Below are 26,593 nucleotides of genomic sequence, written 5' to 3'. Positions count from 1 at the left end.
CAAGGAAGGGTACCATTAAGGAATAGAAAGATGTGTTTATGGTTCGGGAGGTGTAGCATTAAAGGCAAGCCTGGGGTTTTAGGGTTCAGTGATGTAAAAGGTTAGTAAGGCTTTCTTTAGCAGTTAAGAAAGGGTAGCAAAAAGTTTTTGGGGATCAAAGAAGGGTAGCGTTATGGAAAAATAAGCAGGATTTGGGGCTCCTGGAAAGACATTATTAAGTGGTGGTAACAGATTTCATGGAAGGGAAGAGTTAAGGGGTAGTAAGGGTCTGGTAGGGTTAAGGGACCGGTAGAGTTAGAGGCTTTTCGTTTTCAGGGAAGAGTAGCGTTATGCGGTAGCAAGGGTCTTCTGTGGTTTAGGCTATGGTAGCATTAAGGGGCATTTTAAGGGTTCAGGGATGGGAAGCATTAATGGGTGTTAAGGCGTCATTAGGCTGAAATTAGCTAAATGATAGAATGTGTGGAATAAAAATGGCTTTTGAAATTCAACATTTTGGGAATTTTAATTGGTAATAATGAAGGACACATTATTACCTCGACAACATCAACTCGTCTTTAACATAGTAGGCATTTTAAAAGTAGGTGTATTCGAAATGAGGGTAATTTGCACTTGCATTATTATGCGAAATTTATGTGAAATGATGAAAAATTACAAATAACTGTGCAAAATGCAAAACCGTCATTCAAGCCTATATGTAGGTGCAAAATACATCCTCATGTCAATTTTTGATACGATAATGCATTTGGCTCTAAAAAAAAGTGCAAAAAACTGAAGTGATGTGAACAGCTACTTGTGTTCTGTTGTCCCTGTAAGTTGGCATGCGTTTGCAGTAAATTTTTACTGTGAATTGCGCATAATTACAAAAAGTGCGTAATGCCATACTTTCAGGAATTTCACATAAGCATGATGCAAAATTCCTAAAATGATGTCAATTGCACTGCATAATTTAAATTTTGCACAAGCCCTACTCAAAAGTTGACTTTACTAAATACGACCAAATAGGGGCTCATGGTTGGCATTCATAGGCCGCTTAGTTTTCTATAAGAAGTTTGGACGGAAAGTCAAACTTATACCCTCCCCAATGTTAGAGAACATTGCGCCTTCACATCCACTGCTGTCTAAGTCACTGGGGGCTCATCTACATATACTGGACGGCAATAACTAAAATCTAATCTATATTTTTTATTTGCATTTTTAGATGTAGTTTTACATGGTCGAGCAGCAGAAGAGTAATATAAGATCTAGCAATAAAAGCGGGCTTCACGGAGAAAAATCAATGCAGGAAATAAAACTCACTGTGCTCGGTGGACGGAAGGGGGCGGGTGGACAAGTACAGAAAGCCACGAGGGGACAGATGTATGAAGCAGTTTAACCGGTCGCAAATGGCCCATCAGGCTGTTGGCAAACAGTAAAAATGCTTTCTGGCATGTATCAAACCTATTTTGCAAGTTGGTAACTTGTTACCGACTCGCAAAATAGCATTTGTGAGTCGCTACAAGGAAGGGGTGTGTCAAGGGCGTCCTTTCCTGATAGTGAGTCGGTCACACTGGTATGTGGGAATGTTTTGTGACCGGGAATGCGGTGGCAAAACATTTGCAGTTATCACCAACTTCAAGTTGGTGGTAAGTCATTCGCAAATATTCATCCAATATATTCATTCAATATGAATACTGTTTGCAAATGGAGATGCAAACATTTTTTAAGAGCAGGCAGTGGTCGCACGGGCCACTGTCTACTCTTACAAATTGAAAAGAAAACTTTTCAGTTTTCTTTTCAATGCATCCCGTTTTCCTTTAAGGTAAACGGGCTGCATTACAAAAAAAAAAAAAAAAAAAAGATTTGTTTATTGAAAAAGCAATCACAGACTTGGTGGTCTGCTGACCCCCGCAGGCCCCCATCCCTGTGACTGTAGCCATTCGCAATCGGTGGCGAATTGCAACCTGCCTCATGAATATTGATGAGACGGGTGAATTTGTGACCCGTTGCGAATGGTTAAATGTGTCTGAGATACTCTGATACATTGCGGTTTGCAATTTCCTTATTTGGAATCGCAAAGATTCGCAATTAGGAAATCGCAAAGTAGACTTTTCATACATCTGGCGCTAAGGGAGTGAGCGGAGGAGAAGAAGCTGTTTCTCCCCCTCCCTCTCTAGCCCGCGGTGTCCATGGCAACGCACAGCTGTCTACAGAGGGGACCAGCCATCCCACAGGCGGGATGCGTCCATTCATGGCGCAGTGGCCTGTCACTCCTAATGATGCGGAGGCCGAGACCGCGGCCGGCCTTGCTGACACGAGCGCGGGCTCAGACTCCTGCCGCTGTCCGCTCCGGCTGGTGTGATCTGCCCGTCGCTGTCGGCACCGGGAGCCCACACGGAGCGGGGTCAGCGGTCCCACCTGCTCTGGGTGCCTTCAGCCTCCTCGGCTTTTGTACCATCGTAAGGGTCTCCTTCAAAGCTAATGATTAGCAGCCTCAACCCCCAGTGCTGCTGTGCACGGAATCACACTGTGCAGCCCTTTAAGTGTAATGCACCGTGGTTAAATAGGCCGCCACGGCCTCAAGGGGCTTTAAAACAGAACTCTGAGCTCTCCCAGGATGGGCCGCGGGAGCCGTTGTGTTTACAACTCAACTTCGGCTAAACTTTTCAACCGCTCTGAAAAACTCCCCCCTCCCTCCATCTGACGATGTGGCTTGTGTTTACCTCTCCACCGGTCAGCTTTAAAATATTGTCAATTTTTTAACTTTTTATTGGAACGCAAAAGCCTAGCCCAATAGCTTCAGTACTTGCAGCAAGAACTAAAGAAAAGAATGTCAAATATGGCTCCGACCCTTGAAAATGATGCGAGTTTCAGCCAAAGTATCCCAAGTCAGGCTGTAAGAGAAGTAGCTATGACTAAAAACATAGGCCTCATTTTCTATAGATTGGCAGATGGAGTACACCCCGTCAGAGTGGCACCCCCACCCCCCGACGGAATACCCGCCACCAGATTTAGAGATGTCTGTCTGCCCAGCGGTCCTCTCTATACACCAGGGGTCTCCAATCTTTTTAATGGCGCGCCCCCAGTTGAAAAATAAAAATCATTGGGCCCCCCTCAAAATTTTTCACAAATATTTTATAAAGATGGCAATGTTTAAATATGTCTGGACATATTTAAACATTGCTGTTAAGTACTGTTACCTTTCTAAAAGTGCATCTGTGTAACGCTTCTTTTGGCCAGACCCTGGCGCCCCCCCGGGATCACTTGAGGCCCCCTTATCGCCCCTCCTAGTTTAAGACACAACTGCTACACACTGAAAGGAACCACAGTCATGGTGGTTCCTGACAATGTACAACTCTGTGGTGAACGTCCCCTGCCAGGACTGACAGCCGTCCACAAAACCCTTACATTTTTTTTGTCATAAAGGAGGTACTCACACCCTGAGAACTTTCTCCCAGGGTGCGGGGTAGTTTTTTGCTCCTGTGTATCACTGCCAGGGACAGGAAAAGACAGATGTTACACCCTTCACCCTAAATTTGGTGTACAATGTCATGTCCTTCCTCTGACGGTCCCTACTCCGTCGGGCCACCGGAGGAAGAGTTCCATCAACACACCCAACGGGGACTCCGTTGACGGAACAGTTCGCGCCTGCCCATTTGTAAATCAGGTGGGGGGACTGAGGGTTGGGTGAGCCGGGTACTCCATGGCATTTGTGACAGAGTACCCTGTCCGTCAAACTCTAAACCAGGCCCATAGTGTAGCGCCAACCCAAAGCCAATCAGTGCTATAACACAAATCACCGGACCCCCTGTGCATGAAGCGATGATGGGCCTTTTAGTCTCCAGCATCTCACAGACATCCATCTGCCTTGACGTGAACTGGGCCCCCTTGAAGAGCTGCGGACCCCTTCAAGGGTTTGGGGACACCTGAGCCACTAGGTTTCAGTGGCCTGTGTTATGTCTCTGGTGGCAACAACGGCTGGCAAAGCCAGATGAAAGTTCACCTCACATTTTCCAGATGCTAAAATAACACAGTTTGGGCCTCAGTGTGAGGCCCTGTCGTGGGGTCTTTTTGGAGGTTCCAGTAAGTAAAAAGACTTGGAGTTACTGGAATTACAAATCTACAGGTAACACACACGTGATGCTGTGTGCTCCGGGCACTTTTCCCAGAGAGATCGGTTCCCGCCCTACCAGTGTTCAAAAGCCAACAAATGCAGGATTTCACCTCAGCATCTGCCTGGAAAGGATGGACCTGGAATCTTGCACAATCTTCTCAAAGTTATGCGAGAGGACAAACTTCGACTACAATTTCCACGCAATCGACGCCTGGTACATGAAGCAGGTATGGAGTAACCTTGATACACAGCGCCATACCTCAGGTACAGATTTCACATACATGACAGTCCAATTGTAATTTGTATAAAACTCACAATGTTCGTGAAAAATGTGCATATTATGAGCTGGAAAATGTGCACAAGTTCTTCCAGGCTTAAGAGTCAGACCGCAGGGATTTTGATGAATTAACTTTACTTTCTCCACAGTATATATGGAATATATTCTGGTTTAGACATGGATTCTAGCAAAGACAGGGCCCAGAGTATTTTTTTTTATTTTGAAACCAGACACACTGACTACCACTGACTGACTGTGTTACACTTCACGAGTCTGAGTTCTACTTTCTCCGGTGACTATTGCTATTCCCTATCCCCTCCATAGTAATAGTGAAGGCAGCAAGCTTTTCACATTTACGGGGATAACGAGCCACTGCATACATTGTAAGGATTACACAAAATCATGGTATTCAACTTCAGAATGATAAACGGCTGAGTCAGCCCTGCCAAGATTTGAACTTGTGAGCTGAAGGCCGGTCTCTCTTTCTCTCCTTTGCTTACATAGGTAATGCCACTCTAAGCCCCCCATGAGGCAAAGCACAAATGATGCGTCTGCGGTATGCCAACTGGGCATCGCCAGTGTGCTCAGCTAAATACACGTGTCAGCATCAATTGTTTGTTTGAGAGGGTAACAAAAAACAGCATGTGTAGGGGTAGAACAGGATGATTAGTGGGAACACGCCGTGAGGTGTATGCCCTGTTCTAGAGCAAGGTAATGCCAGGCAGCCGATGTGGGCATCTCCAGCAGGTGGCGCAGGGATGCTCCCACAATCACACACGTGGCCATATTACTAGCGGAAGGGCAGGGTTAGGATCGCTTCTATGAGGCAGCAGGGAGCCTTGACCCGACCTTGGTGGGGTGATTTGGTTTGGAATATGCATGATACTAGTTTCTTAAACAATTAAACAAACACATAGACGTCAGTGCAAGGGCGCTGTGTGGGCGGCTAGCTGTGCTCAGGTTCCTTACGGCGTCACTGGGCTCTCCTCTGTGGAGGGATGGCACAGCCCCAGCATCATCAAATCAAATCAAAACATTAGCATTTATAAAGCGCGCTACTCACCCGTGCGGGTCTCAAGGCGCTAGGGACAAAGGGGGTGGTTAACGCTGCTCGAACAGCCAGGTCTTTAGGAGTCTCCGGAAAGCGGAGTGGTCCTGGGTGGTCCTGAGGCTGGTGGGGAGGGAGTTCCAGGTCTTGGCCGCCAGGAAGGAGAAAGATCTCCCACCCGCCGTGGAGCGTCGGATGCGAGGGACGGCGGCGAGTGCAAGGCCAGAGGAGCGGAGGGGGCGGGTGGGGACGTAGAAGTTGAGGCGTCTGTTGAGGTATTCCGGTCCCTTGTCGTGGAGGGCTTTGTGTGCGTGGGTGAGAAGTCGGAAGGTGATCCTTTTGCTGACTGGGAGCCAATGCAGGTGTCTCAGGTGTGCGGAGATGTGGCTGTTGCGGGGTACGTCGAGGATGAGGCGGGCTGAGGCGTTTTGAATGCGTTGCAGGCGATTTTGGAGTTTGGCGGTGGTCCCAGCGTAGAGGGTGTTGCCGTAGTCCAGGCGGCTCGTGACGAGGGCGTGGGTCACGGTTTTTCTGGTGTCGGCGGGGATCCAGCGGAAGATCTTGCGGAGCATGCGGAGGGTGAGGAAGCAGGCGGAGGACACAGCGTTGACTTGCTTGGTCATGGTGAGAAGGGGGTCCAAGATGAAGCCGAGGTTGCGGGCGTGGTCTGCGGGGGTCGGTGCGGTGCCGAGGGCCGTGGGCCACCAGGAGTCGTCCCAGGCGGACGGGGTGTTGCCGAGGATGAGGACTTCAGTTTTTTCAGAGTTCAGCTTTAGGCGGCTGAGCCTCATCCAATCTGCGACATCCTTCATACCCTCTTGTAGGTTGGTCTTGGCGCTGGCGGGGTCCTTGGTGAGGGAGAGTATAAGTTGGGTGTCGTCGGCGTAGGAGGTGATGATGATGTCGTGCTTGCGTACGATGTTAGCGAGTGGGCTCAGGGTAGACATTGAAGAGTGTCGGGCTGAGTGATGAGCCTTGAGGTACGCCGCAGATGATCTCAGTGGGTTCTGAGCGAAACGGAGAGAGGTAGACTCTTTGGGAGCGGTTTACAAGGAAGGAGGCGATCCAGTCCAGGGCCTGGTCTTGGATCCCGGTGGAGCGGAGGCGGGTGATTAGGGTGCGGTGACAGACGGTGTCAAAGGCAGCCGAGAGGTCGAGAAGAATGAGGGCGACTGTTTCACCGTTGTCCATCAGGGTTCTGATGTCGTCTGTGACTGAGATGAGGGCGGTTTCAGTGCTGTGGTTGGTTCGGAATCCGGTCTGTGAGGGGTCGAGCAGGTTGTTGTCTTCCAGGAAGGTGGTCAGCTGTTTGTTGACGGTCTTCTCTATTACTTTGGCTGGGAAAGGCAGAAGGGAGATGGGGCAGAAGTTTTTCAGGCACTGGTGAGCATGATCCGGCCCTGCCCAGGAACCACAGCTGGCTGGTGACAGGTGGCAAGAGGAGGGGAATGAGCAATGGCTCCACAGGTGCAGTGACACCTGGTCCATGGCTGGGAGAAGCCCAGTTCACCCCAAATCCTCAGAAAGGGAACGGGGTGGGTTTGCATGCTTGCATTAGGTCCCATGACGGAGGGTTGGGCTGGTCCACGGGAGGTGGGAGGTAGACTGAAGAGCACCTACGTGCGCATGTGTGTCTCAGGCCGGCCAAACACATGCGCACTAAGGTTTCTCCAGCCTGGCTGTGTTTAACACCCTAAAACAAGAGAGAGCCCCACCCCCAAACCAAGGGAACAGGGCACCGTGTCACAGTAAATAATAAAAATATTTCCCCTTGGGAGAAAAATTCACACTCTCAAAATACTCACACGTCAACAGTCCTTCGACTCTTCACTCATCCAAAAGGAATGATCACTAATGATAAAGGAATACCCAAAATATAAGAAATATGATCTTATTTCATCAATATATTAAAAATTATCCCATACACATAGAAAAGTACATTACTGGCTTAAAAAATAACAATAAAATAAAATGACCTACCAAGCCAACAAATGGCCTTCACATAACACCTCAAACACAATAAACACAGATTTCAAAGGGAGTCAAAAACAAAAGACACCCTCCCTACTCTATCACCCGTCACTGTCTCACACGTGGCATCACCATGCCAATTAAGTGATACAATAAATTCCCAGTCTGTCATTGGCAAGTCCCCTCGGGTGCAGTCCTCGTATTGCATCAATGCGTTTCGGTGATCTTCCCAATTTTCTCACCACCTTCTTCAGGACTATGAAGCGCTGACAGGAAGTCGATACACAGACTCCATTGCAATAATTGATTTTACGGGCTTGGAGGGCATAGGGGTGGTCTCGAGTGTGATGTGACCTACACTTGTCATCTTGTGAAATCGAAGTACGGTTCCACCATGAGAGGAGAATTGTAAAACTCCTCCTGGATATGGACTGATTATTAATCTTTATCAAGAAAACAGACGTGGTATGGTTCTTCATGAATGCAGATTAGTTTTAAATTGTATTGGGAAACTATTTGATTGTCCTGAAGATGGTGGTGAGAAAATTGAGAAGACCACCGAAACGCATTGACGCTATATGAGGACTGGACCTGATGGGATGTGGACCCTGACATTTGCGACGGCTGTCGCTGCTTGAATGTCAAGACCACAGCCCTCCCGAAGGCACAATTGGGTTTTCATTGTTAACTGAAGGCTGTCTTAAAGACATTCCAATTAAATCACATCTCTTGTCCCATGAAGGGCGTGTCTCTCAGATATGCAGGACAGTGAATGTTAGGTTGTAGCTTGTTTAAGTCAAGCTCCACCAGCACTAGGGTGTGGAAAGCTCCCGGGTGTTGGGATGGTTGAGGTGGAACTACAAAGGGCAAGATTATAGTTTCCTGCAACTATGCATCTGCAAAAAAAAAAAAATCACACCCACTATATATACTAGTGAGAACACATGATCACACCTATCTGTCTCTCCTCTGACTGGGGACAGATGAGCAGTCTCTTCGGGAAATTCTTGCTGTACTTGATGTCAAGCGTAAGTGCCTGTTGGAAGGAGGCTATCTATGTAGCAATGACCAGACCAAGGACTGTTATCCGGAAGCAAGGATAGATTTTACATCCTTTGAGCACAAGAGTAAGGGACATTGAGAGCCAGATTTACTCTATTTTAACACAAAGCACCAACCAGAGCTGCTGTGTTGTGTTAGGAGGAGACAGCGGGCAGCTCCATAGCTACGAAGATACAGTGCTGCTGTCATCTTTGGCGTCGGGGCACAAACATGCTGCCTAGTGCCACACAAACTGGCTCTATAGTGCAAATGTGTCTGCATCTTGTCTGGCATGGGGTTTGTGAAAAATACTACACTAAGATATAGTTCAAAACTTTTCAAACATTTAGGCCCTCATTTGGAACTTGGCAGTGCAGACTGCACTGCCGGCGGTGGTGGTAATTACCGCCGACGGCATTGTGGTTCAGACCTCCATATAATGAAAACAGTAGTGAACTGGCTGCTTTGCAGCCAGTTCACGACTACCCACCGCCAGGCCAGAATCAACCGTCGGGCCGACGGTAGCCACTTTCGACCCGGCGGTGGTGTCCAGACCGCCGGTGGGATAATGTTCCCATTTCCACCAGGGATTTCCTGGTGGAAAGCATACAAGTGACAGGAATTCCAATTCCTGTCACTTGTATGGGACACGCCAGGCCCCTCCCTTGCCACAACCCCCACCCACCCCTCCAAGCCCCTAGACCCACCCCTAACCCCCACTCCCGAACCCCAAAAATCAACCCCCATCCCTCCTCCCTCCAATCTCCCTGTTGGCCCTCCACAACCCCCCTCACCATACCCCACCCACCCACCTCCGTTCAAGTCCCCCCAACCGCCAAACCCCACATACACATGCACCCATATACCGACATACACACACGCATTCATACACGCAGACACACATCCCCCTTCACAAACACACACGCACACCCCCATGCATGCAGTCACTCACTCAACACATCCCCCCAAACACCCCCTCCCTCTCAGCCAGCACTTATTTGTTCCGTGGTGCTGCTCCGTGAGGGAACGGGCTCCTAGGATGCTGCTCCGCCAGCATCGCCGCATCTCCATACACCGCCACGCCTATGACTGCATCATTATAGGCGTGGCGGTGTCTGGACTGACGTGACGGTGATGGTGGAGCAGCATCCACCCCCGCCACCGACCGCCAGCATGGCGTCTGGCAACCATCAATAGAGGTGAGGCCCCAGGCATCATTATCTGGCGAGATGCCTGCCGCCGCCACTGGCGGTCTTCAGTCAACCGTCAGCATGGTTGGCGGCAGCTATCCCACCAAGTTCCAAATGAGGGCCATAATGTGTTCTGTACAGTGCAGCGCACATGCAAAGTCTGAAAATTTAGAGGATAGGGCTTTGTGTCAAAAACCATGAGTGTCTGCATGGGAATGCCTAAGCACCACCCATGGTATGCCCCCTTGATGCAAAGTAACACAAAGCTGTACACAGCGCTACTTTGAGTTACTTTAGAGCTACTGGAAAGTAAAGCCCAATGCTACACTTTGCACTGCTTTGTGTCACTTAACACAAACATGACACTGAGGGCCAGATGTATGTCCGTTTCATTTTTCAAGTCTCTAATTGTGACTTTTTGCAAGTTGCAATTAGAGACTCGCAAAATGAAATGTACAAATGTGTCTCAGACACATTTAGCAACTCCCAGTGGGGTTGCAAAGACCTACTTCATCAATATTTAGGAGGTTGGTCGCAATTTGCGACCCCATTGGGAATGGCCACACTCACAAGGATGGTGGTCTGCTGGTGCCAGCAGACCACCATGTCTGTGACTGCTTTTAAATAAAGCATTTTGTTTTAAATGCAGCCTGTTTTCCTTAAAGGAAAAGGGGATGCATTTCAAACAAAAAAATAAAAAGTTTTCTTTTCATTTTTTCAGAATAAGCAGAGGTCCCTGGGACTACTGCCTGCTCTAAAAAAATACTTGTGCTTCCATTCACAAAGGGGAAGGGTTCCCTCGGGAGCCCCTTCCTGTTTGCGAATGGTTACCACTAACTTGAAGTTGGTGGTAACTGCAAATGTTCTGAGATCGCATTCATGGTTGCAAAACATTCCTACATACCAGTGCTATTCGGTTTTAGGAAGGGAAACCCTAACCACGCCCCTTCCTTATACTGATTCGCAAAAGCAAAATGTGATTCCATAAAAAGTTACCGAATTACATTTTTCTTTTTGTACAAAGCAAAATGCATTTTACCGGTCGCAACAGTAAAATGGCTCGTACATCTGGCCCTAGTCTCTAACCTGAGGGGCGGATAGCACTCAGTGGGAAGGCAACACAGTGCTATGAAGCAAGGCAAACATGCTGCATTGTCCTTATTTCCCAGGTATAATCAGTTTTCTCGTGGTAGATACTACTCTGAAATCTCAGTAGTGTGAGGTACATCCTCTGTCCTCGCAAGGGCCGGATTTACTCTGCAGGGCAGTATGTGCTCTTGTGAGCGAAAGCCCACACTCGCATCATTAGCAGAAGGTGAACCTCTCAATAGTATTTATAGTCAGCTGAAGGAAATGTTTATTTCATGTCCATCTTCTCCAATTTGGAAACTCTAAATGCTAAGAGGGCTCAAGCAGGCTCATGACCTAAAGGACCAATAGCTGGTCTCTTAGCACTTTCCGCCCGGCTCGAACTCTGATTGGCTTGCTGTGATGACGTAAGGAAGGTCCGGACAGCACCTTCCCATCATGCAGATCTCCTCACGAACCCAACTAGGAGAGTTCGGTTGACCCATCTGCATTTAGCTCCACTGCTAAGGTACCAGGGTGACCAGATCTTGAGAACCAAAAACGGGATATTTTGCAAAAATGGAAGAAGCATTACAATTTCACATCAACGTAGCGGCGAAGAATGCTCTCATCAACATAGGAATACTGAAGAGGCACTATGGAAAAAAATAAAATGTAATTTTTAAAACCAGCATCATACCTGTTAATTAAACTCCTTATACAGGTGCTAACAGAGATATAGCACACTTACAAAAGTGCCTTTCACTATTTTCAGTCAACCCCCTTGAAAACGGGGACATAAGCCAAATATGCCGAAATCTGCAGGGAAAGGTGGCGGGAAACCAGGACTGTCCTGGCAAATCCTGGGATGCCTGGTCATCCTATAATGTACTGACGTTTACCATTTATTGACATATGCGCCTGACCATGATTGTCTCTTTACAAGTGCTTAATTTGTGATTGTTGTTTCCGGGGCTGAGCACCGGCACTTATTTTTGAGGGCCAGCGCTTATTTTTCTGCCTCAAGCATTTACTGCTAGCAAAAGACACATGGGAAAGACGAGGAAGAGAAAAACGAAAAAGCTTCACGAAGGAAGAAAGCAACAAGCTGCAAGAGTGAGCTGAAGGGACAGGGAGCGGCTGCAAATGGATTGAAGAGGCCCGAGATGGCTTCAGGATTACCCTGCCTCAGTATTCTATACTCACCCATTTAATTGCAGCAGCTGCGTGTTTCAGAGGAGGACTTTGGACACCTGCACGTCTTTATTTACAAATTAAGCAGTGCTCTCTGCTATGTATGGTTCGTGTTTTTTAGTTAATTGTTTTATGTTGGTTGTAGGTGTTTTTTAAAGCACACCGCGTTAGAAGCCTCCCCCCCCCCCCCCCTCCTATTTCGGCAACTCTATATAAAGGCCGTGTTCATTCTGCTCTGCTCATTTCAGGCCTGGTACCAACTATAAAAAAAAACAACAACAAAAAAAACATAGAAATAAATAAATACTTAAATAAATAAAGAAGCGTCCCGCAGGCCCCCTGATTTGGTAATCATCAGTGGCGGTTCTCACCGGGCCATCGGAGGGCGTCCTTGCCTGTCAGAGGACGCTCGAAGGATGAAAGCCTGAGCAGCCGGGTTTGAAGTTGTCGCCGCTGCATTATTCATCAGCCGCTGCAGAAGTCGCGGCGCGTGTTCTGTGCGGATCAGAGGCAGGGGCTTCAAGGAGCTCGTACTACAGGCTCCTTCAAGGAGGAGACGCAACTACACCTTTCCCGTCAAAAAAGGGTACGGGAGCCAAAGCCCTCGTGGGAGTTAATATAATGATACTGTGAGGATATGCAGTCACTTAGCGTGCGAGACCTGAGTCCCATATCTAGGTCAGAGTTTCACGCGCCATGAAGGGACAACCTCTAACCGCTGGCTGGTACCTTAAAGGGACAGAGGGGTAAGACACCTCCAGTAGAATATCTGCCCTTAGCATCAAAGCTTGTTGGGTGAGCCCCAACACGAGGGTGAATTTGTAACTTTTAATTCGTGATGCTGGGGATGACGAGTGAATTTTTCCGGTAATCATCACAATGGAAGGCTATTTAGACCTCATGCCTTGAGATGCCAATTGCTGAGTAAGTGCATCATTATTTGAGATTTCTGCCCTGTCATTTCCTGAGCGGTGTATTGGGGTTTCCGGGGTTGGTTTGCTTCCGGTGCCATGGTGAATGCTTCTCAGGTGCTCCCTCGTAGACATGCCCATCTCTTCGCTGGGTTCGGTAGTTAACAGCTGCATTGGGCTGGGACGTCTCCTCGGAGTTGTGTTTCACATTCATGCACTGCGGATTGGAGTTTGTGTGCGTTGATGTGTTCTGAAGTTGTGGTGGGTGACGTCACATTCTCAGCTGATGTGGGCACATGTTGGCAGTAACTGGCTTGCAGTGCTGATGGTAGGAACTACAAAATGAGATATTTTGGTACAGTAAAGGCGGGTCTATCATGTATGTAAGGAATGCACGCGCGTCTCCCATAGGCTGTTAGGTATTTGTTCAACTGGACATGTGTCCCTTCTGTGGTTCGATTGTAATTGTAAAATTCAGGAAGCAACTAAAAACTTGGCTTTTTTCCTCTTCTGTTTAGGTTCCCTTCTTAGCCTTCGCTCTGGTTTTTTCACGACTGACACTAGCGCCAAGACGCTGATTAGTCTTCGTGCGCTTTGCAGACTTAGGGCCAGATGTACCATTATTCCAAATTGCGACTTGCAATTTGCAATGCAGAACGGTGTCTCAGACACCTTCTGCGAGTCGCTATGGGGTCGCAAAGACCCACCTCATTAATATTAATGAGGTGGGTCGCAATTTGCGCCCCCATAGCGACTCTGGGCACTCGCGGGGATGGAGGCCTGCTGGGAACAGCAGACCTCCATGTCCGTGATGCTTTAAATAAAGCAGTTTTTTTTTCCAAGTGTAGCCCGTTTCCTTAAAGGAAAACAAGCTGCACTTAGGAAAAAAAAACGAAACCTTTAGTTTCGGATTTTTTCAGGGCAGGTAGTGGTCCCTTGGAAAAATAATTTTGGGTCCAGTCACAAAGGGGAAGGGCTCCCGTTTGCGAGTGGGTTACAATCCACTTCACGTGGATGGTAACTGCGACTCCATTTTCGACCTCTACTGCGACTCGCAAATAGGAAGGGAACACCCCGTCCTATTTGCGACTCGAAAATGCATTTTGCGAGTCGGTTCTGACTCGCAAAATGCATTTCAGCATAGCAAACACGCATTTGCGAGTCGCAAACAGTTTGCTACATCTGGCCCTTATTAACCTAACATACCATAACTCAACCATCAAGCTTTTATGCCCACGCGCGGTAGGGTGGTGGGAGCAGATCTCCACAGTGTGACCTGTCATTCATTGATGCCCGGCTCCCATACAAAGACATTCAATCCCTCTACTCTCAGAACACAAGAACTGGCAAAGCCAATAGGTCTGCCTTTAATGTGCTACCGCTTGCAAACACATGTATACACAAACGCTGTGAACACGTGTTAGCACATTGAAGCAGGACCTATTGGCTTTGTCAATGTCCATTTCACCACAGTGTAGCGTTGCACAAAGAACTCTAGGGTAACGTGTTAGAGTTAATTTAGAAGTAGACAGTTCGGTAGGTAATGGCGGCGTCCATCACCCAGCCTTGTGTCATGGAAAGAGTGTGTTGCAGTGCTCGCTGCTATAAGCCTCGGATTCCATCTTGTGAATATGTAAAGTAGGGCCTCGCTGGAAGAGCCTTATTTGGACTGGGCAAGTGTTCCTCTCTTGCACAGAAATAGTGTTCCCAGGCAGGAATAGGTTGGTATATTTAGTGTGAGTAGAAAGCTGAAACACTTTCATGGTCAACTTGCACCTGTATTTTGGAAACAAGAGTTGTGCTGCCTGCCTGGACATGAAACACTACAGCGGAGGGAAGGGCAAGGGATATGTTAGTGTTATTTCTGCTCCCTGCTATTCCAAATCCATATTTATAATTCTCATTGCCCTTTTGAGACACGCCCGCAGTTAAAAGGACATTGAATGTCATTGTAATTATTGGAAATGGGAGCGTCCAGCATGTGATGGACTTATGAGTCCACTGACATTTAGAAGGGATAGTTTTATGGTAGACCTTTCCCGTAAGCCACCCGATGTCACAATGAGAAAAGGACCAGATGTGAACCATCTCCACCGGAGTGTTGAGGTCAAGGGTCTGGAGATTGGGGTCAGCTTTATACTGGCAGATCTTTGTTGAGGAAAACATTCTCAATTTATCAATGGATCGATCAATGCACCCCCAATACATCAATGCATGGAGCGCCACGTCTATCTAGACCTCATCCCCTTTGCCTTCTTGGGTAGCTTCAGGGAACTGACCCGATCAGGCAGCCAGCTGGGAGGATCACACCAGGGGAGGGTGCCAGCTCAGAGGGTCTTGGTGACGTGTCCAGCCTTGAAGAGTGATAGTCCAAGGCTCAGGTGGGTTAGACAAGCCTGTCGTATGCGCCTGGCCAGGAGTGGGACATTAGTAAGAAATTTAGGATCGAGGGGGAGAAAAAGTGGTGCCCACAGAGAAGGGGCAGTGGGGGGGGGGGCATTGGGATGGTTTGAGTGAACCAACACTTTGGATTGCCACTCTTCCACAGTTGCTTCATTTTGATGGCTTGGGGATGTAGAATTACTTTAAAAAAGGCTGAAGTGAGTGCCCAAATGGGGAGGAACATCACTCACACATTTCAGTGGGAGCAGGGAAGAGCGTTTTCTACAAAAATGTACACTTTCTGGGTCGAGGATAGAAGGTTGCAAGTTAATGCACACTTCGTGTGAACTTACTTTCGCAGGCGGTATTCGCTCAAGACCGCCTTCTAAGTTTTGTAAACTTTACTAGTGGATTTACAACTTGCCTAGATTCCAAGACTCAAGTAGATTGTGTGTATCATAAGGTAAACTTTACTAGAGAATTTACAACCTGCTTGGATTCCAAGACTCTAGTAGATTGTGTGCATCATTAGGAAGTCGGACATCTTATCATACCGTAGACAAAGTGCCCGATTCACACAGGGAAAGTTAGACTTTAGTCTACGTTTATGATTTTTTGGCGTTCACAATGCTACGTTACAAGTATTAATTTAACGACTGCGGAGGGTGTACACTCAGGGTGGAGTCTCCGCATCTGAGGCAGAATGTCAGCACTCGGGGTGGAATCTCTGCACTCAGGGTGGAGTCTTCGCATCTGAGGCAGAATGTCCGCACTCGGGGTGGAATCTCTGCACTCAGGGTGGAGTCTCTGCATCTGAGGCAGAATGTCCGCACTCGGAGTGGCACCTCCGCCCTCAGGGTGGAGTCTTCGCATCTGAGGCAGAATGTCCGCACTTGGGGTGGAATCTCTGCACTCAGGGTGGAGTCTTCGCATCTGAGGCAGAATGTCCGCACTCGGGGTGGAATCTCTGCACTCAGCGTGGAGTCTCTGCATCTGAGGCAGAATGTCCGCACTCAGGGGTGGAATCTCTGCACTCAGGGTGGAGTCTTCGCATCTGAGGCAGAATGTCCACACTTGGGGTGGAATCTCTGCACTCAGGGGGGAGTCTTCGCATCTGAGGCAGAACGTCCACACTCGGGGTGGAATCTCTGCACTCAGGGTGGTGTCTTCGCATCTGAGGCAGAATGTCCACACTTGGGGTGGAATCTCTGCACTCAGGGTGGAGTCTCTGCAACTGAGGCAGAATGTCCACACTCGGAGTGGCACCTCCGCACTCAGGGTGGAGTCTCTGCATCTGAGGCAGAATGTCCACACTCGGGGTGGAATCTCTGCACTCAGGGTGGAGTCTTCGCATCTGAGGCAGAATGTCCACACTCGGGGTGGAATCTCTGCACTCAGGGTGGAGTCTTCGCATCTGAGGCAGAATGTCCACACTCAGGGGTGGAATCTCTGCTCTCAGGGTGGAGTCTCTGCATCTGAGGCAGAATGTCCACACTCAGGGGTGGAATCTCTGCTCTCAGGATGGAGTCTTCGCATCTGAGGCAGAATGTCCACACTCGGGGTGGAATCTCTGCACTCAGGGTGGAGTCTCTGCATCTGAGGCAGAATGTCCGCACTCGGGGTGGAATCTCTGCACTCAGGGTGGAGGCTTCGCATCTGAGGCAGAATGTCCGCACTCGGGGTCGCATCTGAGGCAGAATGTCCACACTCAGGGTGGAATCTCTGCTCTCAGGATGGAGTCTTCGCATCTGAGGCAGAATGTCCACACTTGGGGTGGAATCTCTGCACTCAGGGTGTAGTTCTGACCCAGGTGTGGAGGTTTCATCCACAAGTGCGGAAACTCTGCCTGGGTGCAGAGACTCCACAATTGTGAAGTCACCACTTGTAACTTACCTTTGTGACTACCACAAAATCCTAAACAGACTAAAGTTTAAGTTTACCTTTACGAATCCGGCCCTATATTTCCGATTCTCTCACAAATTATTGTGATTTCACGCAAGACGGAAGAAGCTGCTTTAATAGTAGACATTACACTATGTGGTAATATGCCTGTAAGACTACTCAAGCAGTAAACTCACTTGTACACAAAATAGACAATGACCAGGTCAAAGGTCAAAACGGAAAAGAGGAAAACTACTCCTGATAGGTTTTTGCTCACTCCAGCATTGAGATGGGGTAGGTAAAGTAAGAAGCCCTAAATTGCAATAATCTTGCTTACATCTTTGAGTCAGAGAGGCACTGCCATTTACAACAATATGGTCCTTTTGCACATTTTAATCTTTCAACACCCTAATGAAATATACTTTTGAAATAAAAAGGCTTTGCAGGCAAAGGCAGCAATGGATTGGAACAGCAACACTTTTACACGTTTGGATGCCCACCGACTAAGTCCCCTGCTGCATGCAGAATTTACACCTCTGTGCAAGCACTGGATTCTCACACACTGCATCTGGCTCACACACATACTTCCAAGTGGCTCTACTGTGTGGATATGTCATCATTTTATCTTATTATGACATCACCTTCTATGACCAAAGTAAGCCCTTGTTTCTGTGTTGATATGTGAACCCTGGGTGTCCCTTCTTCAAGCTTGTTTCTTTCTGATCATGCACTTGCCTGGGGCCAAGGAACATCACGCGTGATAATCAAAGCAAAAAATACTTTGTCTCAGATCCTCTACCAAGGTCACCATGTAGACTGACATCTTCTCACATGTTGGTCCTTCGTCACATCCATGAAATACCGATATTGCACCATACTCTATCAATTTTCCATCACTTCTGCATGGCCCCGAACTCAACCCATTCAGATGGACAGAACTTTGCATCATCTGTAGGCCTCTTACCTGAGTTTCCCCTCGTGAGGCAGCTCGTGAGGAGGGTCATCGTACATCAGCCTGGCTTCGCCATCCAGCAGGTAAGAGTGGACCTGATCCTGCAAGAGAAAACCCTTAATAAGTCAAAGGTAAACCAAACAAAATCTGTCAGAATACTGGACACATAGGGATGAGATAAGTATATTCCTGGAAGTTCCTCAAAATGAAAGAGTCTATTACATCCCTTAAAATTGTTGGGGGTCAGTGTAGGGAGAGTGGACTTTACACTTTAAAAATGCTGTCCCTCATGCAGAAACAAAAGACAAAAGTTTTAAAGTATGCATTACTTTACCTCATAGGGGTGTACTCTAGGGGGGGATGGAACTTGCAGAATTTGACTCTGCGGTATTCTGCAGAGTTACAAAAAAACTGTGAGATTCCGTGGAGTTCCTCTCAACGGGTGGAAATAGGAATGCTGCGCTGCTTGTGCTGCGGTGTCGCTCTGGTAGAGCGCCGCACTGAAAACTCAGCCCAAACGGCACCACACGGGACACCAGAAGGCGTAGCTACTCGAGTTGACTTTGCTGCCGCTTGAGTAGCTTTTCTACTCGAGCAGCGTCTTTCTGACTGCGAATGGTGGTGACGGCGAGCATTGGAAAAATATCGTCCATACCCTCCTAGTGACTGGAAATCGCACTAGGGACACCTAATCTTGCTCTCCAACTAATCATTCTGGAGCCGTGTGTGAGAAACAATCTGCCACACAGCAAGTTGTCGGAATTTGTTCGGAACGCTGTGCTCCAAGTGTAACGCGGAGTCACCAAAATTCCTCCAATTTCACAGGTAGAACGGAATTTTCCCCCGACCCCTAGTGTGACAAGGAACATGCGTGCACATTAACATTTCTGTGTGGAGATATGGTGCACCTGTTGAGCACTCCTGGGATCCTTTTAGCATTTAGGAGAACAATAAAGTTGGAAACAGATCCAAACCATAGGGTAAGGCTATAAGTATAATTCCCAATTTTCTTTTTAATCTTTTCTTTTGAAACATTTATAAATTTGGTCTGTGTACTTGTGTGTTCAAAACCCCACTTTCTACCCATTGTAGCTGGGTCAGCTAATATTTCTTTAAGTTAAAATCACGCTTTCCATCTTACTCAGAACACATGGCTAATATTTTCAGACAACAAAAACAATTTGCTGGAAATTGTAACTAATGCTCTAATCAAGCATTGAGACCATGTCACTTCCACTTGGGAATAACAGAGGAAAGTCCCGTCAGAAAGGCTAGTTTGTGGTGTGTGCCCTAATTAACAGTAATATGTAATTGGTGCATTAATCTAGCTGCAACTAAATGAGCCCGCTTGGATTGTCTGCTAATAAGCTGCTACACGTGCCCAGCACGTGCGTTTTGGCATGTGAATTTCTTTTTGTGCAATACAGTGATTCATGTTTTATCCTTTAAAAAGTCCTTAGATTTCAAAACACTCTGATCCTACCAAGTGTTTCAGACAATTATCTATGTCTTTTTGAATTACGGTCTGTCAAGCTAGTCACTCGTGAACATTATGGCGGTCATTCCGACCCTGGCGGTCATGGACCGCCAGGGCCGGGGACCGCGGGAGCACCGCCAACAGGCTGGCGGTGCTCCCAAGGGCATTCTGATCGCGGCGGTACAGCCGCGGTCAGAAACGGAAAACCGGCGGTGTACCGCCGGTTTTCCGCTGCCCTGGGGAATCCTCCATGGCGGCGCAGCTTGCTGCGCCGCCATGGGGATTCCGACCCCCATACCGCCATCCTGTTCCTGGTGGTTTTGGCCGCCAGGAACAGGATGGCGGTATGGGGTGTCGTGGGGCCCCTGGGGGCCCCTGCAGTGCCCATGCCAGTGGCATGGGCACTGCAGGGGCCCCCGTAACAGGGCCCCACCATGATTTTCAGTGTCTGCCATGCAGACACTGAAAATCGCGACGGGTGCAACTGCACCCGTCGCACCCCTTCCACTCCGCCGGCTCCATTCGGAGCCGGCATCCTTGTGGAAGGGTGTTTCCCGCTGGGCTGGCGGGCGGCCTTCTGGCGGTCGCCCGCCAGCCCAGCGGGAAACACAGCCCGTCAAGCTCAGAATCACCCCCAATGTTCTCAAGAGTCACTATCTTTTGTGTAATAAATAAAAGTGTGACCTGCCAATCAAACTGTGAACGCTAACATAGGAGGTGATATCGATAAACAACAAGGTGATGGATGGAATGCTTGAAATAATCTCAGCCACTGGCGATCACGTTGGGGAACTTTTCAGACCATTTTTTGCCCACTATGCCACTCTAGACAGAGACCTGACATATGTAAATCACTGTTGATCCTGCTCCAATCGGAAGAGCCCAGACTGAACTGGCAAACTGTGCTCCCTCCAGATAGGAACAAGCAACACGACCAGTTATAACCCATCTGGGTCTCACCAGTGAGGTATAGTTTGAGTACCGTGGCACAGTGAGTATGGGGCCCACATCTGGTGAAGCCCATCACGCTTAGGGCATCAACTGCAATAAGCAATAAGGACTGTTTGAATTGCCCAGATGTGGGTCCCTTGCTTGCTGTGTCACAGACGGTGGGAACTAAAAGGTTGAAACTGGTCGGGTTTGCTTTTGTTCCATTTTAGAGGGGACCTAGTCTAGCAGATCGGGGTGAGCTTTCCCCATGAGCAGGAGGGTAAGGACAGATTTGCATAAGGTTGTCCACTACCGCATGCGGCACAATGGAGAAAAAGCATTGGGCTGGAATACTACCCAGACCAGTTGCCAGTGGTCTTATCTGCGAGCAAACTCCCCATCCCTTTTTGTGCTATTCATAGGAAGTGACATCACGCAATATCCAACCCCAGTACACCTCATGAAGAACGGTTGCAGGAGGGTTTTACAAAAAAGGTATCCTGGAAGGCAAAGAAGGGCAAGTCAGGCTTTCATTTGAATGCACTGATCTAGGCTTATTTTGGGCAGGCCCTTTTTCTGAAAGATGCCTTGTTGAAAATGGTTTGCTTTGCCTTCCTGGTAAGCAAATCCGCCACTAGGCGCTCGCATGCATTGTTTAGCTCTTCTATGCCACTGCCCGTCTCTCCTTTGCCTTCCTCTTCTATTCATCCACCTGACACACCTTGTTCCCCTCCCATCACTCCTGTCAGCTGTGGTTCTCTGCCATAATCCAAACAAGCAGTATCTGAACTCTTACACTGGCTATGAAACTCTTGGGAACCAAGTTTGTTCATGGTGTAGTGTTAGCGTTTATCTTCATTTTTAGTCTGACAAGTCAAGCCTTCTTTCTTTCTATCCCTCACTTAGCCGTTCCATTCTTCCCTCCAACCTTTTTCCTTCACAAGTGCTAAACATGTACTGTGCTCCGCCACGCTACATGGTGCCTTACGCCCTGATGCGGCCAAAATGAGACCGGAAGCAGGAAACATAATGAGGTAGGAGTCAAAGACTCCTGAGAGCTGGAGGGAGAGGAGTTTGTGTGCGAAGAAAGAGTTTGATCAGTATTGGAAGTCTTTGAGAGAGAATTTGTGATCTCAGGCATCTGGTGAGGCCAGGGCTCTTTCTTAAGAGGATTATCTATTTTAATTGGTAGCTGAGAAAGGGTCCAGGGATGGCCAATGCTACTAGTAAAGGAGGGCTGTACGGGTGTGTTGCTTGGTTAAGGAAATCATTTCTTGAAGAACACTATGGTTGAGGATGCCCTTATTGCTTGCACCAGAGAGGATGGAGGTTGCACAGCCTTATTGTTTGTATGCATGAAATGTGCATAGTGCAAACCTACCTCAATAGTGACAAATAAAGGAGCCTATTGATGTTGCCAGTAAATGTTACCACCTTTTCTGGACATTTATGTCTTAAAAGGCTACCTGGTTGTGTCTAAGCCTACAAAAATGAGTGGAGACACTTAAATGGACAGAGGTCAGGAAATTGTTACAAGATAATGTAAGGTTTTTGGATGCATCCCACATTCCTAACCCTCGAGCATGGAGCCGAGGGAATTCTAAGATTCTATGAGCTGACGATAAGTGTATTTCTCTTAAAGGGTGCCTGGCCAATGGATACTACAAAAAAGCAACAGGTTCCCTCACAAGGGTGATATCAGATGCTGGCAGAATTCTATGGGCAAACATCTACTATCCACACAGAGTGCATCCAGAAGGAGGAAAGTTCACACAGGCAATTCTGGTAAGCTATTTTCTTGCACAAAATTAATCTGCCAATGGAGTGCCAATCTGTTACAGTCAGCCACTCTTCTGAGAATTGAATTGATGTCAGGCAGCAGGTGGCATTTGGAATGCAGTGCCAACTAAAGATCAACTTGCATTAAAAGGCAGGGCACCTCAAGGCCTTTTAGTTCCCGCTGGATCTCTTCCGGCATGTGGTTATTTACTACACAAAAGCCTATAAGCCAGAAAAGGGCAAAGCAATGGAGCAGATAAATCCTGCAGATGGCAATATCCCTGCTTCTCCTCAGCAGGAAACACTTTTTCAATATTAGTGTCTAGCATTGTCTTAAAGATTGACACCCTGAAGCACAGAGGATCAAGACTGTGTGATGCTGGTTAATGGTTTGTACAGTGCTGCGGAAAGACAAAGAAGCGGGGGTATGATCATCGAAGAAAATTGTAACTAACTGGGGTTCGTAAGCGCTACCTCTGGCTTGTCACCGTATAAGGGAGCTGCAGCACTTACCACTCCAGGCCTCAGAGACCCAACTGATACGCAGGAGCAGTAAGTAAGCATGGATCCAAGAGCCACGTTTGGATATTGCAATTCCCACTGCCCCCCCACCCTGGTGGATCAGATGTAAACAAGAGGCTGTTAAGGATCCAAAGAGTGGGATAGTCGATCAACCCTATGATGTCATCATAGGTCAAAAGTTCACGCAGCATGAGTTCCGCACGCATTTTGGCGAACCCACACGTATGCGTAAAAGCCGAAGTATCTTGTGATTATGACTATCACAAGCACCCCCTTTTAAGTTTAGTTAATTGTTTCCAGGCACATCAGTTTAGAAGGAAGAGGGCAGCAGAAGGCATGTGCCATGTAAGGGAACCCAACGTCTGATCTTATGGCACAGTGGTGCCCACTTCTGACCATCTCGTGCCAATAACCTAACCTAGCAGAATACAACAAAGAGATACTATTTGCTCCAACTATTTCATTTTTTCTTCCCCAGAGGTCAGTCAAGCCACTGACTTGATAATTTATTAATATGCATTTATTGTTCTTGGAATGTTAGAGCAAAGATTTATTACCCAAGAATGTGTTCATGTGCCATGGTATAGTGCCTTGAGACTGATTAAGCAAAGGAGTGCGTGAAGTTGCAAAGCGTGTTTTTATTTTGTTTTGCAAACTTTGTTAAGGTCTAAGAAAAACTCAGCAAATTTGCAAAATTTATCAGTTATTCACTTTGCTACATCAGCATGAAATTGTTTTTTTTAGCACAATTTATGTTTACATACATGTTGCAAACCTGCCCCTTATGCCTGCTGACCTCGGATATTCTTAATTTTGCACACCATATATTTGCTGGCTTTAGACCTCTGTGCATTATCACTGCTACACAGTAGTAAAGGGCCTGTGCTTCCCCTCTACCACATGTGATGTACATTGGAACTCCCTATTTAGCATATTTACCTTACCTATGAATCAATTCTAAATAGTGCCTAAAGTGCACTTATAGCATGGAAGGTTAAAGGTCATATATGGGCTGCAGTGTGTATTTACAACACTCACATGCGTGACAAAAATATATTTATGCCAGGAGCACCACTGTGCTTCCCCTCTACCACATGTTAGATGCACTGCATTGACACATGGCAGCAAAAACTAAAAACTACCATTGCCACGTAGGAAAGTCCTATTTTTAAATAGTCATGCCACCCGTAAAGTGTACCCCGTAAGCCCAGAGGGCAGGGCACTAATATATAAAACATATTAGGATTGTGCTCTCATAGTGAAATAAAAGTCAAAAGCAGTTTCACTCTGTAGGCCTGGCTAGTCCTTGGGTGGGGTTAAATCTTTATTTTCCACCTCCACTTAGAAAAGGGCTAGAAAAATGCATCAAAGTTATTTTCTGCTAAGTATATTAAATCTGACTTAATGGTGCAATCAGGTTTTTTTGATAATTTAGCAGAAAAATAACAGGGGAAAATGCACTTTAGGCTGCCTCAGCCAGAACTGGCTAAAATCAATGTCTACTACTCATCATCACCAGGACTGGAACACACAACCTTGCCTCAAAAACTTAACAACCTTGGCTCAAATACCAACGGCCTGCCTCCGAGCCTAGGAAAGGCCAGTGGATGTAAACTGCTGTCCAATTAGAAGTGCTTAGCTACCCTGGACAGGAACAGTGTGAAGAACAGAGGGCATATTTAGCACTACCTGGTGGCAGCTGTGTCCCGCCATGTTGAAACAGAGGATCCTGAGTAATTTTACATTAAGGCAAAGAGGAAGTGCTGCAAAAGGAGGTTAGAGAACCAAGAGAAAATAGTTAAGACTGGGTGGCAGATAAACCATCACATCCTCCGAACAGTCCTGGACCTAGGAAGACTCCATCTGAAGAAGAAGACCCTCCTGAAAGAAGAATCCTTACTTATGAGTCCTGCTGGGAAAAAGGGACTCACATGAGGTCTCGGGGACTCCTGAATCCGGCTGGCACCCAGGGACTGGAGATGCTCTCCGAGAGTCGGATGGATGGTCTCCTGTTGAACTGCTTCAGGGACACAAAAACAGAAGGACTTCATGCTCCAGGAGGGCACAGATGACTAAAGAGGACTAGATCCCTCCCCCCTACCCCAAAGTGGACCTGACTGGAGAGAGGCTGAGTGCCGAGAAGCCTTGTCTGAGCAGCTAGAGCTGCAGGACTGACTAGAAGAAGCGTTCCTAGTATTTGGAGACTGACGGCCCTATTACGACCTTGACTTAGGGGTTTCCTCCATCAAAAACATGATGGATATCCCGTCTGCCATATTATGACCTCCATTGAATATAATGGGATCGTAATATGGCGGACAGAATATACGTCACATTTGTGATGGACGAAAACCCCTATGTGAAGGCTGTAATAAGGCCCTTACGGTCTGAATTAGATGTCGACGGAGGGAAATACTCCGTCACAGGTATGACGGATATCCTGTCCACCATATTACGATCCCATTATATCCTACAGAGATCGGAATACGGCAGACGGGATATCAGTCACGTTTGTGATGGAGTATTCCATCCACCGAGATCTAATCAGGCCCTAAGTTGGAAGGTAAAACCTTTGACGGGGACCTTTTACACCTGCTTGGTGTATTCAACCTCCACCCCATTTGTCCGGCTGTCTGAAATCGCACCTGTCCTTGAAACATATTTAACCAAAATCTACCCTCACCAGTAACACGGATTTTTAGTAAATATTACAGTGGTTTGCAGAGGAAACCTGTAGGTATTTTGACTTATGGAAATTGACTTTTGTTGATGTGTACTCTTTCACCAAAGGAAAAACTACTTTAGACTGTGCAGAGAAAATATATTTTGTACCTTATTAGGCATGGCCCACCTCTGCACACTATGCATTCAGGCCTGGCCAGCTTCAAGGCACCTCTCGGAGGTTACTTAGCTAATATATAAAGTAGTTTATTATTCATAGGAAAAACGGCTTACTTTGAAATGGGCCTGATATACCACTGCCCACAGAAGGTCTAGACAGCATCAGCAGGCCTGAAGGCATGTTTTAAAATCACTCATGTTGGTTGTGAAAATGTGCAATGCAGTCCACGTGTGAGATTTAACTTTTATGCCCCTGTGGACTTTCTGCCCCATATTACAGTGGCCTAACATAAAAGCTAAATATGCCAGTCGAGGTGTGCCATGTATCACTTTGTTCTGTGACCAGAAAACATACTTTGGGAACTGTTTAACACTTTCCAATTGCCCCAGGATGTCAGCAGAACTAATAAAATAACAAGCATTTGCAATGCAACGGGTCTCGCATTACTTAGAGTTCGAGCTATTAGCGTTGTAAACTCCTAACCAGACTTTTCTTGCCACATTAAATGGAAAAAAAAAACGGGAAGGATCGCTCTGTGTAAAACACAGTGAAATCACGCTGCATAATAAAGAGAAAAAGTAGTCCAGAAACCATACGGAAAACATGGAGCCTCGGATGTTTCCAGTAGTTTACCGGTGCTCTCGAGGAGGGCTAACCACCGGAAAAGGTATGCATGCCTTTCACAAATGAAAACAAGCGGATTTTAAAAGGCAAGCCCACGAACCAATGAAAGTGACTGACGTAACTTGGGTGTGGTTAAAATCACCCTAAGGAGAGATTAGAAGAGGGTCTAAGCGCTTTGTTCACCCCTAAAAATATCAGTGGGGACGGGCGACTCATATTGATGCAATTTTTTTAAAACTTGCTTATTAAAGAGCACTTCTTTCTCACCTCCTTCCAATCCAAATTGTAAAATAACAGATGCTACTATTCCCCAGCTTAATATTAATTTAGTAACAGATCCCGAAGAACAGAAGGCTGCCAGTCTTGCCAAGCTTTGAACTGGGCGCAGACGTGTAGCCTAATCTGGTTCTCTTG

General features: G+C 47.2%; 1 protein-coding gene across 3 annotated transcripts in view; it reads right to left on the bottom strand.

Annotated features, from left to right (window-relative positions):
• Window positions 1-26,593, bottom strand: part of PDE2A (phosphodiesterase 2A) — a 1,588,440-nt gene that overhangs the window by 508,425 nt on the left and 1,053,422 nt on the right. For all 3 annotated transcript variants that reach the window (XM_069203789.1, XM_069203788.1, XM_069203790.1), the window contains one exon: window positions 18,018-18,106. In XM_069203789.1, the coding sequence (XP_069059890.1) occupies window positions 18,018-18,106 (89 nt within the window). The remainder of the gene's footprint in view (window positions 1-18,017; window positions 18,107-26,593) is intronic.

This window comes from Pleurodeles waltl, chromosome 8 (assembly GCF_031143425.1).
Source record: "Pleurodeles waltl isolate 20211129_DDA chromosome 8, aPleWal1.hap1.20221129, whole genome shotgun sequence".
NCBI classification, from domain to species: domain Eukaryota; kingdom Metazoa; phylum Chordata; class Amphibia; order Caudata; family Salamandridae; genus Pleurodeles; species Pleurodeles waltl.
This window is presented reverse-complemented; position numbering and strand designations above follow the sequence as displayed.